Here is a 17,298-nt window from a genome sequence, read left to right on the forward strand (position 1 = left end):
ACTCCACAGGCCTGTATTCAACCCTATTTCTGCGTATTGACACCAGAAAGGTCGTTTTGAGCGCTGGCCCTTTAAATGCAAATGAGCCACTTCACGCCCCACCCCCTCCAGGTTGTTGACTGTGGTTTCTGTCCCGTTCAACCACTTGTGTTTGTTAATACAACCAACAACTGAACATTCTAGGTAATCAGCTCGAACTTTGGGCATATTTTCAGTATGGACTACAACTGCTGACAAACAATTATAGAGTTTTCAGAGGAATGTTCGTTGGAAGTCTTTACCTTACGTGTGCAAATGTCGTGACGTAACTAGTTATAGACGCAACAAATTTAGAAGGAATTAAGATGGATTGTAGAAATCCACTCAATTTTTGCCAAAATGAAAATGAAGACAGCTTTGCAGCACCTGGAGGTTTCAAATTTAAGCTTTTTAAACTATTAGGGTCCCCAAATACACAAAAAATGTACAAAAAAAGTGGGTTTTACAAAATATGACCCCTTTAAAGTTATATGAACAAAAATTCAAAACAATCAGTTCTGAACATTAAGGCACTAAGGTAGTGTGATTGTATCCTATATTGCCTGTTTTGTCTGCTCTCCCAGTGACTGGTTTATCAACCAAGCGTTCAGGATTGTTTTTGAGCTTCATGAAGTGCTTTGTATGTGATCCCGAGAACATGTGCACACGTGTGTATGCGTGCACGTGTGTCTGTTTGTTTAGTGGAGCTGTGCCACGCCTTTGATTAAGGTTATGGTTTTGGCAGATTTAGAGTGAGCTGCAGAGGGAGGGGGAAACCAGAGAGAGAGACATGTAGGAAACCACAAACTGTTGTTTAATCAGTGTGTAATTACAGGGTTAATAAACTGACTAATCAGTCTCTGTTTTGTGTGCTTGTGTGTGTGTGTTTTCTGCAGACGTATTGACTACAAACTGAAGAGGCAGGACAGCACAAAGACTCTGCTGATAAAAAGTGAACAGCTGCTGAGGATTGAGGAGCACGACTTTGCTATGAGACCGGGTTTCGGAGGTCAGACCACTTCCACTGTTCACTTAATTCTAACCTCAGCCCTAAAACCAAGTCTTAATGTTCCAGAGATTTAGGGGAAATAATTACAGGAATTTCCATGTTGCGCTGCCATATTTATAAAGCAGGCCTAAAGTGACCTCTTCTTTTTTTTTCATTGTATAATGCTGTCAAGGAAAATGGGTTCTTTTACCTCTGATTCACGTCTTTCATATCACTCTGCAAGTAGTCCGGTCACTTATGCAGTGTTTGCTGTGGAATTGATCTGTTGGTGTGGTGTGTAATGGGGGGGGCACGCGCACGGTTCAGTGGGGGTTGCACGCGTATGCGTTTCAGCCGGTTACCCGCGTGTGTGTCGGTTTCCATCCTACTAATACTATGGGGGTACGGGGTGATGCAGTCCATCCCCTCCACAGAAGTGAAAGTGAAACTTTATGTTCATTTACCTTTTCCCTGCACTTATGGTCCCGGTTGTTAAGTGACGTCAGCTGATCTGTGAAAGTTTGCAAAGAAACTTCCCAGCCGGCACAGTCGAATATTTGTAATATAAAATTTTTAGAGAGGGCGAGTCTTTTGATTCTTGGTTAAAGGCCGAGTTATCGTCACCAGCAACGAAAAGAGAAGGAGAATAAGAACAGCACAGAAGTCAGAGAAGTGAAATTGAAAACACACTTGGATCTGGACGACAGAAAAGACGACCGACATGAGATTAACTCCGCTGAATGTGAACTGTTATTGGGTACAAGTTTAGTTGGGTGACTCTCACCACCACCACTAGGGTTTTCATCTATTTCACTCTTTACCGCAGTCGTTCCTCCGCTCTAATTCACTCTTTCCTCACTCAACTGCAGCCAACAGCAGGAGGCTCACGTGTTGTAAAGACGGTTTACCATTGGCTGAGGGAAGAGGTGGAGGTGGTTCTGCGTTTGTGGGTATTTGTTAATAATGCAGCAGTGAAATAAAATGCTGTGTTTAGAAATGTACCTCAAAGTGTGACCCCCTCCATTTTGCAATTGTGTACAGCTAGGGATACCCAATTACTATCATCAATTTGTTTTTAGTTAGAGTTATTTCTTTTTAATTTCCTGATAAAGAGCAACATACACTCATTATCAGGCAACAGAAGACCATTAAATCAAAGATGTGACTGGGCAGCTCAAACCTGATTCTGTATATCATTACAACCTTCATTCAGCTTTTATGCCCCCAACTGTGGAACAGTCTATCTGAGGTCTGCTGCGAGTGTTCATATTTTAAAAGTAAACTTAAAACCTGTCTTTTCAGCTTAACTTTTAGTTAAACTTTTACTTTTTTTACATTGCTTTACTCTGTTGATTTTATTTTATTTTTATTTGAAACTGTGGGACAGTGGGGGGTTTGGCGTAATGCACTTTGTGCTACATACACGTAATATATATGAAAAGTGCTATACAAATAAAATTCGATTGATTGATTTTTGATCAACCTGCTGAGCATATTGTGGCTTGAATTTGCAAAAGCGGAACTTAAAAATGGCCTTTAACCCTTTAACATCTACAAGTATTTTTGTCTGCATCTAACCTTTCCTAATTGATTTACTACCATTTATTATTTTACCCTGTTTTTTTTTTAATAGTGATAGTTAGCAATACATTGTGGACAGAAAAACAACAACAACACATAAACAAAGGGAAAATCAAACAAATAAACAAACAAACCAAAAACCACTTTTTATTTATGACAACTTATTATTATCCATCCATCCATCCATTCTCTTCCGCTTATCCGGGGCCGGGTCGCGGGGGTAACAGTCTAAGCAGGGATGCCCAGACTTCCCTCTCCCCAGACACCTCCTCCAGCTCTTCCGGGGGGATCCCGAGGCGTTCCCAGGCCAGCCGAGAGACATAGTCTCTCCAACGTGTCCTGGGTCTTCCCCGAGGTCTCCTCCCGGTGGGACATGCCCGGAACACCTCCCCAGGGAGGCGTCCAGGAGGCATCCGAAACAGATGCCCGAGCCACCTCAGCTGGCCCCTCTCGACGCGGAGGAGCAGCGGCTCTACTCCGAGCTCCTCCCTGGTGACTGAGCTCCTCACCCTATCCCTAAGGGTGCGCCCAGCCACCCGACGGAGGAAACTCATTTCGACCGCTTGTATCCGGGATCTTGTCCTTTCGGTCATGACCCAAAGCTCATGACCATAGGTGAGGGTAGGAACGTAGATTGACCGGTAAATCGAGAGCTTCGCCTCTCGGCTCAGCTCCTTCTTTACCACAACCGACCGGTACAGCGACTGCATCACTGCAGACGCTGCACCAATCCGTCTGTCAATCTCACGCTCCATCCTTCCCTCACTCGTGAACAAGACCCCGAGATACTTAAACTCCTCCACTTGGGGCAAAGACTCCCCACCGACCCGGAGAGGGCAAACCACCTTTTTCCGGTCGAGAACCATGGCCTCGGATTTGGAGGTGCTGATCCTCATCCCGCTCGCTTCACACTCGGCTGCAAACCGCCCCAGTGCACGCTGAAGGTCCAGGTTCGATGAGGCCAACAGGACAACATCATCTGCAAAAAGCAGAGATGAAATCCTGTGGTCCCCAAACCGGACCCCCTCCGGCCCTTGGCTGCGCCTAGAAATTCTGTCCATAAAAATTATGAACAGAACCGGTGACAAAGGGCAGCCCTGCCGGAGTCCAACATGCACCTGGAACAGGTCTGACTTACTGCCGGCAATGCGAACCAGGCTCCTGCTTCGGTCATACAAGGACCGGACTGCCCTTAGCAAAGGGCCCCGGACCCCATACTCCCGAAGCACCCCCCACAAGATACCACGAGGGACACGGTCGAACGCCTTCTCCAGATCCACAAAACACATGTGGACTGGTTGGGCGAACTCCCATGAACCCTCGAGCACCCGATGGAGAGTATAGAGCTGGTCCAGCGTTCCACGACCAGGACGAAAACCGCATTGTTCCTCCTGGATCCGAGGTTCGACTATCGGTCGGATCCTCCTCTCCAGTACCCTGGAATAGACTTTCCCCGGGAGGCTGAGGAGTGTGATCCCCCTATAGTTGGAGCACATCCTCCGGTCCCCTTTCTTAAAAAGGGGAACCACCACCCCGGTCTGCCAATCCAGAGGTACTGTCCCCGACCGCCACGCAATGTTACAGAGACGTGTCAACCAAGACAGTCCCTGCACATCCAGAGACTTAAGGTACTCAGGGCGAATCTCATCCACCCCCGGTGCCCTGCCACCGAGGAGCTTGCCAACCACCTCGGTGACTTCAGCTTGGGTGATGGACGAGTCCACCTCTGAGACCTCAGCCTCTACTTCTTCTATGGAAGACGTGGCAGTGGGATTGAGGAGATCCTCGAAGTATTCCTTCCACCGCCCGACAACATCCCCAGTCGAGGTCAGCAGCTCCCCACTTCCACTGTAAACAGTGTTGGTGGCGCACTGCTTTCCCCTCCTGAGGCGCCGGATGGTTTGCCAGAATTTCCTCGAGGCCGACCGATAGTCCTCCTCCATGGCCTCCCCAAACTCCACCCAGACCCGAGTTTTTGCCTCCACAACCGCCTGGGCTGCAGCACGCTTGGCCTTCCGGTACCCATCAGCTGCCTCGGGAGTCCCACGGGCCAACAAGGCCCGATAAGACTCCTTCTTCAGCTTGACGGCATCCCTTACTTCCGGGGTCCACCACCGGGTTCGGGGATTGCCGCCACGACAGGCACCGGAGACCTTGCGACCACAGCTCCGAGCAGCCGCTTCGACAATGGAGGTGGAGAACATGGTCCACTCGGACTCAATGTCCCCAACCTCCCCCGGGATCTGGGAGAAGCTCTCCCGGAGGTGGGAGTTGAAGACCACACTGACATCGGGTTCCGCCAGACGTTCCCAACAGACCCTCACAACACGTTTGGGCCTGCCGAGTCGGTCCGGTTTCCTCCTTCGCCAGCGGATCCAACTCACCACCAGGTGGTGATCGGTTGACAGCTCTGCCCCTCTCTTCACCCGAGTGTCCAAAACACGCGGCCGGAGGTCTGATGATACGACAATGAAGTCGATCATCGACCTCCGGCCTAGGGTGTCCTGGTGCCAAGTGCACTTATGGACATCCCTGTGTTGGAACATGGTGTTTGTTATGGACAAACTGTGACTAGCACAGAAGTCCAATAACAGAACACCACTCGGGTTCAGATCAGGGAGGCCGTTCCTCCCCATCACCCCCCTCCAGGTCTCACTGTCATTGCCCACGTGGGCATTGAAGTCGCCCAGGAGAACAATGGAGTCCCCAGTCGGAGCACCATCCAGCACCCCTCCCAGAGACTCCAAGAAGGCCGGGTACTCTGCACTGCTGTTCGGCCCGTAGGCCGAAACAACAGTGAGGCACCTGTCCCCAACCCGAAGGCGTAGGGACGCGACCCTCTCGTTCACCGGGGTGAACTCCAACACATGGCGGCTGAGCTGAGGGGCTATGAGTAAGCCCACACCAGCCCGCCGCCTCTCACCGCGGGCAACGCCAGAGAAGTGGAGAGTCCAGCCCCTTTCGAGGGGTTGGGTTCCAGAGCCCAAGCTATGTGTGGAGGTGAGCCCGACTATATCTAGACGGTATCTCTCAACCTCCCTCACAAGCTCTGGCTCCTTCCCCCCCAGCGAAGTGACATTCCATGTCCCAAGAGCTAGACTCCGTGTCCGGGGATCGGGTTGTCGGGCTCCCTGCCTTCGACTGTCACCCAATCCACACTGCACCCGGCCCCTATGATTCCCTCGATGGGTGGTGAGTCCGTCGGAGGGTGGGCCCACGTCGCTCTTTCGGGCTGGGCCCGGCCGGACCCCGTGGGCATAGGCCCGACCACCAGGCGCTCGCATACGAGCCCCAACCCCAGGCCTGGCTCCAGGGTGGGGCCCCGGCTGCGCCGTACCGGGCGACGTCACGTTTTTTAGATGTTTCTTTTTCATAAGGGCTTCTGAACTTATTATTATTATTATTATTATTATTATTATTATTATTATTATTTTACCCTCTTAATTTTTAAGTGAAAATCAGATATTTCTCCATATTTGACTTACTGATCATATATGTGTTCATAAATGCTTGGAGTAAATTCAGTGGTTACTGTATTAGAATGGATGAAACTGAAGTAAAGTTGGTGTTTAATAAAATATATGATTCACTGCCGTTGCCATTTGCCTAATGCAGTTCATCAGGATACATTCATTCTTTCATCCTCCGAACCGCTTTGTCCTCGAAAGGGTCGTGGGGGTGCTGGAACATATCCCAACTACCTATGGGCAAAGGCGGGGTACACACTTGATGTGTCACCAGTTCATCACATTGCTGACATATAGAGACGAACAACCAATCACCCTCACTTTCACACCTATGGGCAATTTAGATTAACCAACTAACCTATTAGTGCATGTCTTTTGGATGGTGGGAGGTAGCCGGAGTACCTGGAGAGAACCTATGCGGACACTGGGAGGTCATGCAAACTCCATCAGGATATAAACAACATTAAAATATGAGTTAATATTTACCTTAACTGGAAATAGAGCTGAAGTGACTCATGATGTATACCTACTAAATCATACATATTACTTGATTTCATGCCTTGTGGTTGAAAGTTAACAAAAACTATACTGTTCCTTTTTTTTTCCTGTATTGTCTGTTGGTTATTAATGAAGACACTACAAGGGAGCGTGCTGACATTTGATAAGTGAAAAATAAACAAGAAAAGGTTGAGAGGATGATGATTATGCTTATGAGGATCGTCTGAAATGTATCATAATATATTAGGGCCAATGTAGGTGAAAAGAAATATGGAGGAGGGAATGATGTTCTGGAAAAAAAAAAAAACACCTGAGATTAAAGTCTTACATTACTGTGTGTGCAAAAACAGGATATTATTTGGGATTAAAATAGTACATTTATGAGAAAAATATAAAGGTTTGAAATCATAAAGTTGTAAATTAGCAAGAAGAACTCTGAAATGAAAGACACAAATTTATGAGAAGGTTAAGGTCACACTGAAAAAGGCTGCGTTGCCGACATGCAAGTGAAGAACTACTGATAACCACATTAACACAGATGTTTTTCTAAATGAACATCTTCTAAAACTCATTTTACAAATATCTCCTGCAGCAGCAACAGCTTAATTTAAATAAATTCAAGGTACCTCAGTGTTGGTTCTAGATGTAGGTGTATTCTTTATATGATATATATTTGATGTGGATTTGTATCCTCACTGACCTTGATCTACTGCAGGTCTCACACTGATTTATACACCTGGAGTTGATGATTCAGGTGCAGGTTCAATCATTACACAAACGTGTGAGGCCATCGTTGATTTTCTGATCTTTCCATGTTCCCTGTTCACACCGATTCACACAAACCGAAGTTTATAAAAATGTATACTTAGGAAATCCTCTTTAAAATTCTTAAACATTATTTATGTGTGGATGAGAGGCCCAAATGTAAAGAGAAAAATCTGTTTGTCAAATATCTATATAATGTGGACAGGGAAGAAGATTAAAACTATAACCTACAGTGAAATAAATTATTTTGGTAACAATTGAAAACTCATAGAAAGGTCCTCATAATAGAAGGAATACCTCACATACACACACACAGTCACACCTCCTTTAATCCCTGATCCCTGATGATTTAATCCACTTAGTCACACTTCATCGAACACAAAAAACACTCTTCCCACGCTGCTGCTGATGATGATGATGAGGAGGATGGTGCGTACACAGTGGTTTGATGATGCTCAGTCGGTCTGATGATGTGATGATGGGCACTGGGTCACTCAGACAAGGGATGTGTCAATCCAAAATCACCAGCGCTGACCCAGATTACACCATTGTGTGTCTGCAGTGTGTGTGTCGTGTGTGAGCAGTAATGCATTTGAGATACAGTAGCAATCTGTGTGCTCACTCAGATAGGGTTGTGTGTCTGTGTGTGTATGTATTGTGTGAGTCGGGGGGATTCGTGTGCATTAATCTGGATTATATTCCAGGTCTGGAGCAGATGGAGGGGTGGGAAATAAACTGACGTCTGCAATGAAGATCATCACCGTCAAACACACAACAATACACACACACAGACACAATTTTCAAACAATGGTGCTTTATGGTGTATGATCTCATTTTATTGGAGTAAAACTGTAGGAATGTGTGGAATAAAGTGGTGTTAGACTGACATGGGTTTAAGGACGATTACTCCGAGAGCACAGGATATGAGAGCTGACATGCAGTTAAATCTGATAACATACAATTTAATGACAGTCACAAACTTACTGAACTCAAATAAAAATTACATGACAGCATTATTCTGTATATTACAGATATTATACATTAATATCTGTGCTGTCGCTGCTTTCTTAAGTAGATCTGTTCTGCTCTGTCTACAGTGTATTTACTGTACAGAAAATAAGAAATAAATAAATAGAAAATAAGACGCAGCCTGCCACCACGATGACAAACCAAATGTGTCTGGGTTTATTTTTTCTTTACAGATCTAGTGGAGTAATTGGCAAAAATAATCAGCTTGATTGATTAGTGATTTAATGATTTTATCTGTAGAATAAAATATATATTTGTGTATTTGGACAGTTGTCATAAAGATAGTCTGTATGGAAAAGATTTTACTTTATACTTAACTTCATTTTACTGTCAAGTGTATGTGGTTGCTTTACAGTCAGACTACAGATGCACTGAATTTCCAGCTTCTGAATGTTCATATCTGCTGTTACCATGTTCTTTCATGTGATACATAGATGCTTTATTAAAACGCTAGTATTTTTTGATGCAGTGCAACCTCCACCACAATGACTGTTGGATTTACACATATTATAAAATGCTTTCTTCAGATTTCTTTAGATTGATTTTGGGATGTTCAACTCCTGCAAGTGGGGGTGAGCAATTGAGACAAAAGATTAAATCTAAGTACAGTGGCACCTGCACATTTCTTTGCAGATTCTGTACAATGTTTCAGTGTGAGTGAAACTTTCCTGCGTATCACAGGATTTCAGTCCTTGTTTTCTATAGGTGGCATCCCTGTAGACTTAACCTCTTCACCACAAATAAGCAGCTCAGACGCAGCAGCCCTACATTACCATGTAGACAAAGAGTCAAGTGGTGTTTTGCGTCACACTCCGTTAAATTGAAGTCCCAGTGTAAAACCCAGAGGTGGAGGAGACTAAACAGACGTGTGATAACTGATGTTGATTGTTTGATGTAGGTATTGTCCTGAAACAAAAATTCCTCCTATCTTCCTAACTTTCATCTTCCTGTCATGTTGTGTCATTTTCACCTTATCTTTTACTCGACACTCATCTATTTTAAGTCAGAAAATTAATTTTCACACAATAAATTTGAAGTTAAGTTTCATATCCTGGTAAATCCACATCAAATCACCAGGTTTCTGAAAAATTTCTGAACTGTTTCCACTTTGCTTCATACTTTCAGAATGTAATGGAATTTGTTGTAGTGTAATGAGTGCTTCAGAAAAAGATGTAAAGCTCAATAAATCATTACTTTTGAGCAATTCATAACAGATTCATTCAACTTTTCTAAGATAAAAGCAGTCTTCAATTTCTGTTTACATATTTGACCAGATGACCATATTTGAACTAGCTGAAAACTATCAGAAAAAAAGGAAAAAATACAATTCTATGGTATATCCATCAGTGCATATCACACGACAAACATAACAAAGTGCAAACGCAATTCCACAGAAGAGCTAACCACAGGAAAATGAAAAGAAAAAAAAGTTAAATGGTAGGCATAAAAGGCATAAAAACTAGATTTGACCAAATTTTCTTACTACAAACTGTTATTTAAAAAAAACAAAACTCAATGCACGTCAGAGTACTTTTGTCTCCACATTGATTTTGGTATGTATTCTCATGTTGTAGTACTATTGTGGTGGGTTTTCATGATGGATTGATGAGGGATTAAATATGAAAACAATCCTTTCACATCTATATTTAAAATGCATTTTTCTCATGTATAATAAGGTATACTGTTAAAATAATGATATTACTTGGAACAACATGTTTGCATTAAAATATGCACAAAATTTAAAGGTAGTTCTAGGGTCAGCTGGGAGACCACTGGTGATTTCACATGGACTCACCCATTGTTTTGTGTGTTTTGCTCTGATGACCCAGTAAAAACAGGTCCAATTGGGGTTCTGACCTGAGTTTGAGAGAGGCAAGTGTAGTGTAATTTTGTTAAAGTTGAGAATTGTACAGTTTAAGAACTGGTATCAAAGTGAAGGTACCACTATCAGAAGTTTTTGACCAATACCCAGTAATACTGATCTGGTCTGATTTGCAGGTTTTTATCTTGTTAACACTTTTGCTCATGTTGCCCAGTCTTCTGTTTGTGTAAATGTTTGTGATCCTACTCGGCTCAGTCTATACGGTCGGTCAGACATCTCTGTGGTCCTGCCTGTCATTCAGGGTGGGGACAACAAAAGCACCACTGTCTGCCCTACGGCCCTGTGGCATTTCCACCCACTATAATTTTATACCGACATGCAGGGAAATCTCAGCTAAGATAAGCCTATGGGGTCGAGGCCGGAGGAGCTGAGAATCAAAATCATTCCCCCACCCGTCCTGAAAACTCCATGTGACATTCCTTGTTTTTCCTCCTGCACGTGATTCCAAATCCACATCTACCTTTAAAGGATGCCTATAAACTGAAATTAATCCCCATAAACTTGACATCAGCCCACATGTGTGTCTGTCCACGCTGGAGTAACACGTCAGAATCCTGGATGTCATTTACTGGCAAGGCTTGGACACAGATGGGAGAATTTGGCTGCAGCTTTTTTCCCTCATGTGACCTTGACTGTTCTCAGTTTCAGGTAGCAAACCTTAGTCCTGATTCTACTGGGGTTTATTGATCTTTTATACGGTGCTTAATTGTGCACCATGAGATCAAGATGGATTTCAGTCTAAATGGATGAGATAATGCCACATAGATAACATATGACAAAGTACCTAATTATATGAGAATGACATAAAGAGATAAAAGTGATATAAAAGACATAAAGGTTTTACAAGACAAAACACACCTATAGTTTTTGATTTCATTAATTTTTGTTCTTGTGTTGTTTTCTTTTTTTAATTGAATGAAAATAAAGGAAGTTAGTTCTCATTCAACAACACTGGGATGTGCAGGAAGTTAATCCTTATTTTCAGTATATCTTTTATTTTATCTACAGTTAGAACAGGTAAATAGTCCTCATATTATCTTGATATGATGCAAAGTTCAGTTGTATTTGCACAGAAACTGCAGGTACAAGCACACTTATATTTTTAGAACCTGTACTTATAATTTTTATCACTGTAAGAATTTGATTTTTTCTTTTGTTTTACAAGTATGTGTACTAATTCCTTGTAATTTCTGACTCTGTTTTTAGGTCTTTTGAGTAGATGTTTAGACTGCAAAAACAGCCTTGGAAGGAAGTGGTATATTCTAAAATAAAGCCTAATTCTCTTTATTTATTTGTCTAGGGTAGGTAGATTTTGCTTGATTGGATTTTTTATAAATAGAATAGAAAAAAGCAGTCATTTAAGACTGATGTAGAAATTCTTAAACTGAGATGCTGTCCAACTTTTGTTTCTATTGTTTTAGGTTGTTACTCATTAAATGCAGCACAATTTTAGCTACAATATCTTATTAAGACAAAGTTATGTGTATTTCCCAAAGGTGAAACAATATACAAGATTAATTTCCAAAAAATCTTTTTTTTTTTCTTTTTTTTTTTTAGCTTACCGGCCATAAACTATTGTCGTCATGCGGTGTCTGTTGTTGTCGTCGTCGTCTGTCGTCGTCTGTTACAAAACTTTCAATCGTCTTCTTCTCCGAAACTACAATTCCGATTGACTTCAAACTTGGTATACAGCTTCTTTATGATGATGTCAACAAAAGTTAGTGAAATCATTTGGATCCGGATCTGATTCTGGATTTGGTGTGACTTTGAAAAATTTCTCCATTATAAGACATAGGAAGTGGATCGATGCAATAACTCAGTAAATATAAATGATATCAAGTGTAAATTTCTACAGTCCAGCCCTGATGGGGAGATGACCAAAACATAATGTCCACATGCTGATCAGGATCTTCTTCTGGATCTGGGAACTTACAGAAAATTTAACATGGGGTCTTCTGGGGAAAAAATTTCAGTCGTCTTCTTCTCCGAAACTACAGTTCTGATTGACTTCAAACTTGGTATACAGCTTCTGTATGATGATGACAACACAAGGTATTGAAATTATTTCGATCCGGATCTGATTCTGGATTTGGTGCGACTTTGAAAATTTTTTTCCATTATAACAGATAGGAAGTAGATTGATCCAATAAATCAGTAAGTATCAATGATATCAAGTTGGAATTTGAATTTTTTACAGATCTGATTGGAATATGACCAAAACATGGGCTATTTCTGTAATATAATAAATACACATAACTGGGTAATAATAAATGGCATCTGGATACATTTCCCAAAGCTTTTAATTTGGCTGGTAAGCTACAGGACCATTGGTCCTATTTTTTTTTTTGTTTTTTTTGCTTTCTTTCAATCCTTTTTTTGTTGTGTTTAGTGGTTGCAATGCTTTTGAAACTCTAACAAATATCCCATTCAGCCAGATAATATTCTAGTTTGTTTTCTGAGAAGTATTCACTTCCCTTTCCAGAATGTAACTGTTCCAGTGGTTTTATTGCTGTTGTTTTTGAGTTGCTTTCAGTTGGAGAATAAAAACATTTTTGGGTTAGAAAGGGTTGTTTAGTTCTCAAAACTGTAATTATCCACTTCAGCTGCACACTTCAGCCTCTGTAGCACCAAGTACAGATTGCATAATAATGATTAATGTAAATGACACAAAAGAGACGTCGCAGAATGAAAACACTGTGGTTTATTAATTTTAATCACTGATATTTCTTGTTCTTGGGATATTTCTTACTTAAAACATGCAGTCTGGAGTTTTGTAATGTATTTCTCAGGATTTCCTCTATTTATTTATTTATAGTTTCATTGACTAACAGTTTCACATTCTTGCTAAACTGCTTCGTAATGAACTATATATTGTTGTTGTTTTATTGTCTATGACCTCTTCTGAACCACCAACACCCCTTCTTTGCATCACAACCCTCTGTTAAGGGAGTCCAGTATCTGTGTCACAGGCTGAATTTGGTCTGAACTACATATACATTGTCATTGTGGTTCAGAGGAAGCAACGGGATGGCAGAAAGGTTAGCGATGATGCATATATTATGAGCTTAAAAAATGCAAACCACATGTGCGGTGTGTTAAAGGTCCAGTAAGTAGAGGCTGCATGTGTGTTTAGGCTGGGAACCTACAGCTGCTTGAGCCTGTTGACGGAGCAGAACTTTAATTATAGTGCGTTGGTATGGATTGTGTAGGAGTGTGACGTCCGTGTCCTCCAAAAGCCGCCCAGAGACTCACCTCTTAATCCTCCTCCACCTCTCACTGTTGTCCCTCAGTTGATTGAGATTCAGATCAAACCCTGCAGAGTACTGACAGCGGCTGGACAAAAGCTGCATTATGCCGCTTAAAACTGCATGAACCGATCCATCTGCAGCGTTGTGTTCAGGGATTAAACGAGTCATTCTGAAACGCTGAGCACACAACATTTGGGACCAGAAAAATATGACCTTAAAGCTTTACCCGCCAACATTCTCATGTAAAAAAGTGTTTTTAAGCTAAATCTACAATATTTCAGTGAGAGCTGGATTTAGGGACAAGCTGGACAATCTGTGCAGCAGACGACAAGAAACAAAACCTGCTGATGCTGTTTGTGTTCTGCAGAGAATGTTCTGAACAATATGAGTTTGTAGATTTTGACAAACGAGCAGAGACAGGTGTGTAGCAGCACCTCAGGCTGTTTACAGGTGTCCTCTGTCTGTGAAACAGGCTGAGCTGGATGTGCAGAAGTTCGATGATGAAGCAGAACTATGAGAAAAAGAAATAACAGTTCAACAGCATTTTATGTGTTACAGAGTCATAAATTCTCATCGCAGCAAGAGAGATATGACATTACACAGTGCTCCCTGACCAGTCATGGCTGTTTTTCATGGTATGCAGAACAAAAGAACAACGTACATCCAAAACGTAGAAAAACTTACTTCCTATTTACTTTTTCTAACCACTTCACCTTGACTGCAATGTGAAATGTCATGAGGTAAAGGAACGATGGAAAGAACAATTCATAAAGACTTAAGAAAACATACTGCAGACCTGAGAGAATCTAGGTGCACTCTGCTATCTGCACTCTGGTGTTAAATAGTTAAACTATAATATCATAAAGATGGACTGCAAAAAAGGGCATGCGGTACATTTTTTCCGTTTTGTTTAATGCAGAATATAAATGTGGTACATGGTAAAAAATGTGACTTTATTACTAAGGTTGGCCCAGGAACATTGTTGCATGCATTCCCCTTTCTGTCCCCATCTTTCCTGTCTCTAATAAAAGCAAAAGAGCAAAAGAGCAAAAAAAAAAAAAAAAAGGCTAAAGCTGCACTAATAGTCACATCCCTGTCAATACTTTGGACTGCATGACTGTCAGTTTCTCATTTGCACTTAGATTAACAATGACATTAAAGATGCAAAACTTTGCATAATATTAGGGCCGCACTGATGACGAAACATAATCTGGCATTGCAAGAATGATGTTTTAATATTCTTAGCAAAAATAAACCATACTACAAAAACCAAGTCATCATTTTGGGTAAAAAAAAACAACCAAAACATCATAATAATCCAAAAACAATGCATTTTCATTGGTCTGCATCTCTTAATTGAAATAAAGAAACCAGCCTGTTATTAAATCAAATCTGCTGCAGATATAGACAGCTGCGATGGCTACTAATTTTGACTCAATAATTAATTGCTTTATTCTCATATTTTGAGTGAACATTACATAACCATTGGACTTTCATAATACATTTTTATTTTTTATTAAAATATTGCATTATTCTTGCCATATTATGACTTTGTTTTCAAATTAGAGTGCCTTTATTCTAAATATATGAGATTTCTTCATCCGAGGTGTGGTCTTAACACTCGTTCAAAGTATTTGTGTTGTGCAGTGTTTTGCACCATACATCAAACTCGTGGGAACGGTGGTTGTCAGAAACACCCCATAGTTTCATCTCTTTACCTCTATCCTCTTTGTGTTGGATATCACTGGAAGGCGGTGACAGCAAAAGACGTCAGGAAGCAAGAATGTAAATAAACAGTTACAACCAAAGCGGTGTGTACGATAATGGCTGTCGAGTGTAAATTGAAAAGCAGGGTTGTTGTTGCATTACCTTGATGAACATTTCTTCCAATGTTCCATCTAGAAGCAGCGACAGCCCCATTGTTTAAAATTGTGGTTCCATTGGTCGACGTCAATCCGGCCAAAAATGTCCACGTCAGATTATAATTATCATAACTGTTAAATCATAATTTCATTCAAGTTTAAAGACTGATTTTTGGTCTTGAGTGAAACCTGAAGACACCAGATGGTTATATGTGGTTTCAAAGTATTCTTCGTGGTCAGAAGATGACAAACAGTGTTTCCAAAACCAAACCGCTGATCTGGATCAGAGCGTTGTTTCAGACTCTTCCACAGTCCGTCCAAACCTTCCCTCTGCAGCTCTTCATAAATGGTGAAGTTTCAGTGCTCTTTGTAGTGATTTTAGTTCATTTCAGATATTAATTCAGTGGAAATTACATCATTTTTCTTGATACTCCAACTTTTCTACCTCTGTCAAGTGCAAGGACTTAAAGTTTTATTTTTTTGATGTCTTGAAAATATAAATAAAATGGGAAAAAACTGAATCACATCTAACTCATACAGCTAAGGTTTGATTGGATGTAAAACAGAACAAAACAGCTTGGTTCAGGTTAGAAAAGGAATGGGGAAAGAAAGAGAAAAACAAAAATGAAACAAGAACTAGAAGCACTCGGAGAGCGCAGACCTCCGCCAAGGCTGATCAGTGGCCCCCCCCGTGGGCCCCCCCACGCCAAGGAGGTTATGTTTTTGCCAGGGTTTGTTTGTCTGTCTGTCTGTTTGTTTGTCTGTCCGTTAGTGTGCAACATAACTCAAAAAATTATGGACAGATTTTGATGAAATTTTCTGGTCTGCGCCCCCCCCCGTGGGCCCCCTCACCCCCGATCACCACCAAAATTTAATCATTTCTTCCTTATCCCATTTCCAACAAACCCTGAAAATTTCATCAAAATCTGTCCATAACTTTTTGAGTTATGTTGCACACTAACAGACAGACAAACAAACCCTGGCAAAAACATAACCTCCTTGGCGGAGGTAATAAGCACTGGTTTTCTGTAGACATTAACACAAAAATATGCATGAGTAAAATGAAGTAAAACAACAAAATAATGAATAATGAATTTAAGTATTTTAGCTTAAGACAGTTTGTAAACAGAATTAGACATATATTGGCATAATGGTAATCACTGTTAAATGGAGGATGGAGTTCAGTAAGAATACAAGCAGCATGTTTTATTCAACAGTAGGTTTATGTTATTGTTGTTTATATTCCACCAAGAAAAGGTATAAACTGTTTTTTTTTTTTTTTTTTTTTTTTAATTTTATGATTTGTTTCATTTCAGTGTTTGAGCAAAAGCAAAATATTAAACTATAGAACTGTTAATTCCTATATTTTCTTCATTACTGTCACTCTAATTTCATGTAGTAGGAAATAAAAGGTCAAGAAAAAATTGGGTCATCACACTCCATTTGTGTTTCCAGTAGCTTAAATCTTTACAGCAGCTGCTCATATGCATTATGGCTGCACAATATGGTGAAAAAGTATTAGTAGTATTATTGTGGACAGTATTGTGATGGTGATTTGAGTCCAGTGGGTTGGTTATCAGGGGAAATACACTGATTGCTGATTATTTTGAATTGGAGATCATTTCCAGCTCAAATATAAAAATTTTAACTGGTATGAAACGTATAAAAATGTCAAAACCAGAATATCATCAGACACTGAATCTTTTATCATAGCCTTATGTAATTCCACTGGCTTACAGTAGACTGCAGTAGTGATTTGATTAATTGTCCAGCTCTAAAATACAACAATGAGTAGGTTTACACACACAATATTACTCTGAATTTGTTGGTGTTGGTTGAACAGCATACTCTGTTTGGATATTCTGAATTGTACTTTTTTCTGAATGAAGCATTTTCTGATTCGGACATGTGTGATATTGCTGACATTATACTGGTTTATGAAGATTCTTCGGAAAACTAG

At 41.1% G+C, this 17,298-nt stretch overlaps 1 protein-coding gene across 1 annotated transcript in view; it reads left to right on the forward strand.

Annotated features, from left to right (window-relative positions):
* The window catches only part of LOC115411628 (gamma-aminobutyric acid receptor subunit rho-3), a 47,090-nt gene that overhangs the window by 14,227 nt on the left and 15,565 nt on the right, over positions 1-17,298 (forward strand). The window contains exon 2 of the mRNA XM_030123825.1: positions 915-1,027. Coding sequence (XP_029979685.1) covers positions 915-1,027 — 113 coding nt within the window. The remainder of the gene's footprint in view (positions 1-914; positions 1,028-17,298) is intronic.

Source organism: Sphaeramia orbicularis, chromosome 20, assembly GCF_902148855.1.
Source record: "Sphaeramia orbicularis chromosome 20, fSphaOr1.1, whole genome shotgun sequence".
Classification (NCBI taxonomy): domain Eukaryota; kingdom Metazoa; phylum Chordata; class Actinopteri; order Kurtiformes; family Apogonidae; genus Sphaeramia; species Sphaeramia orbicularis.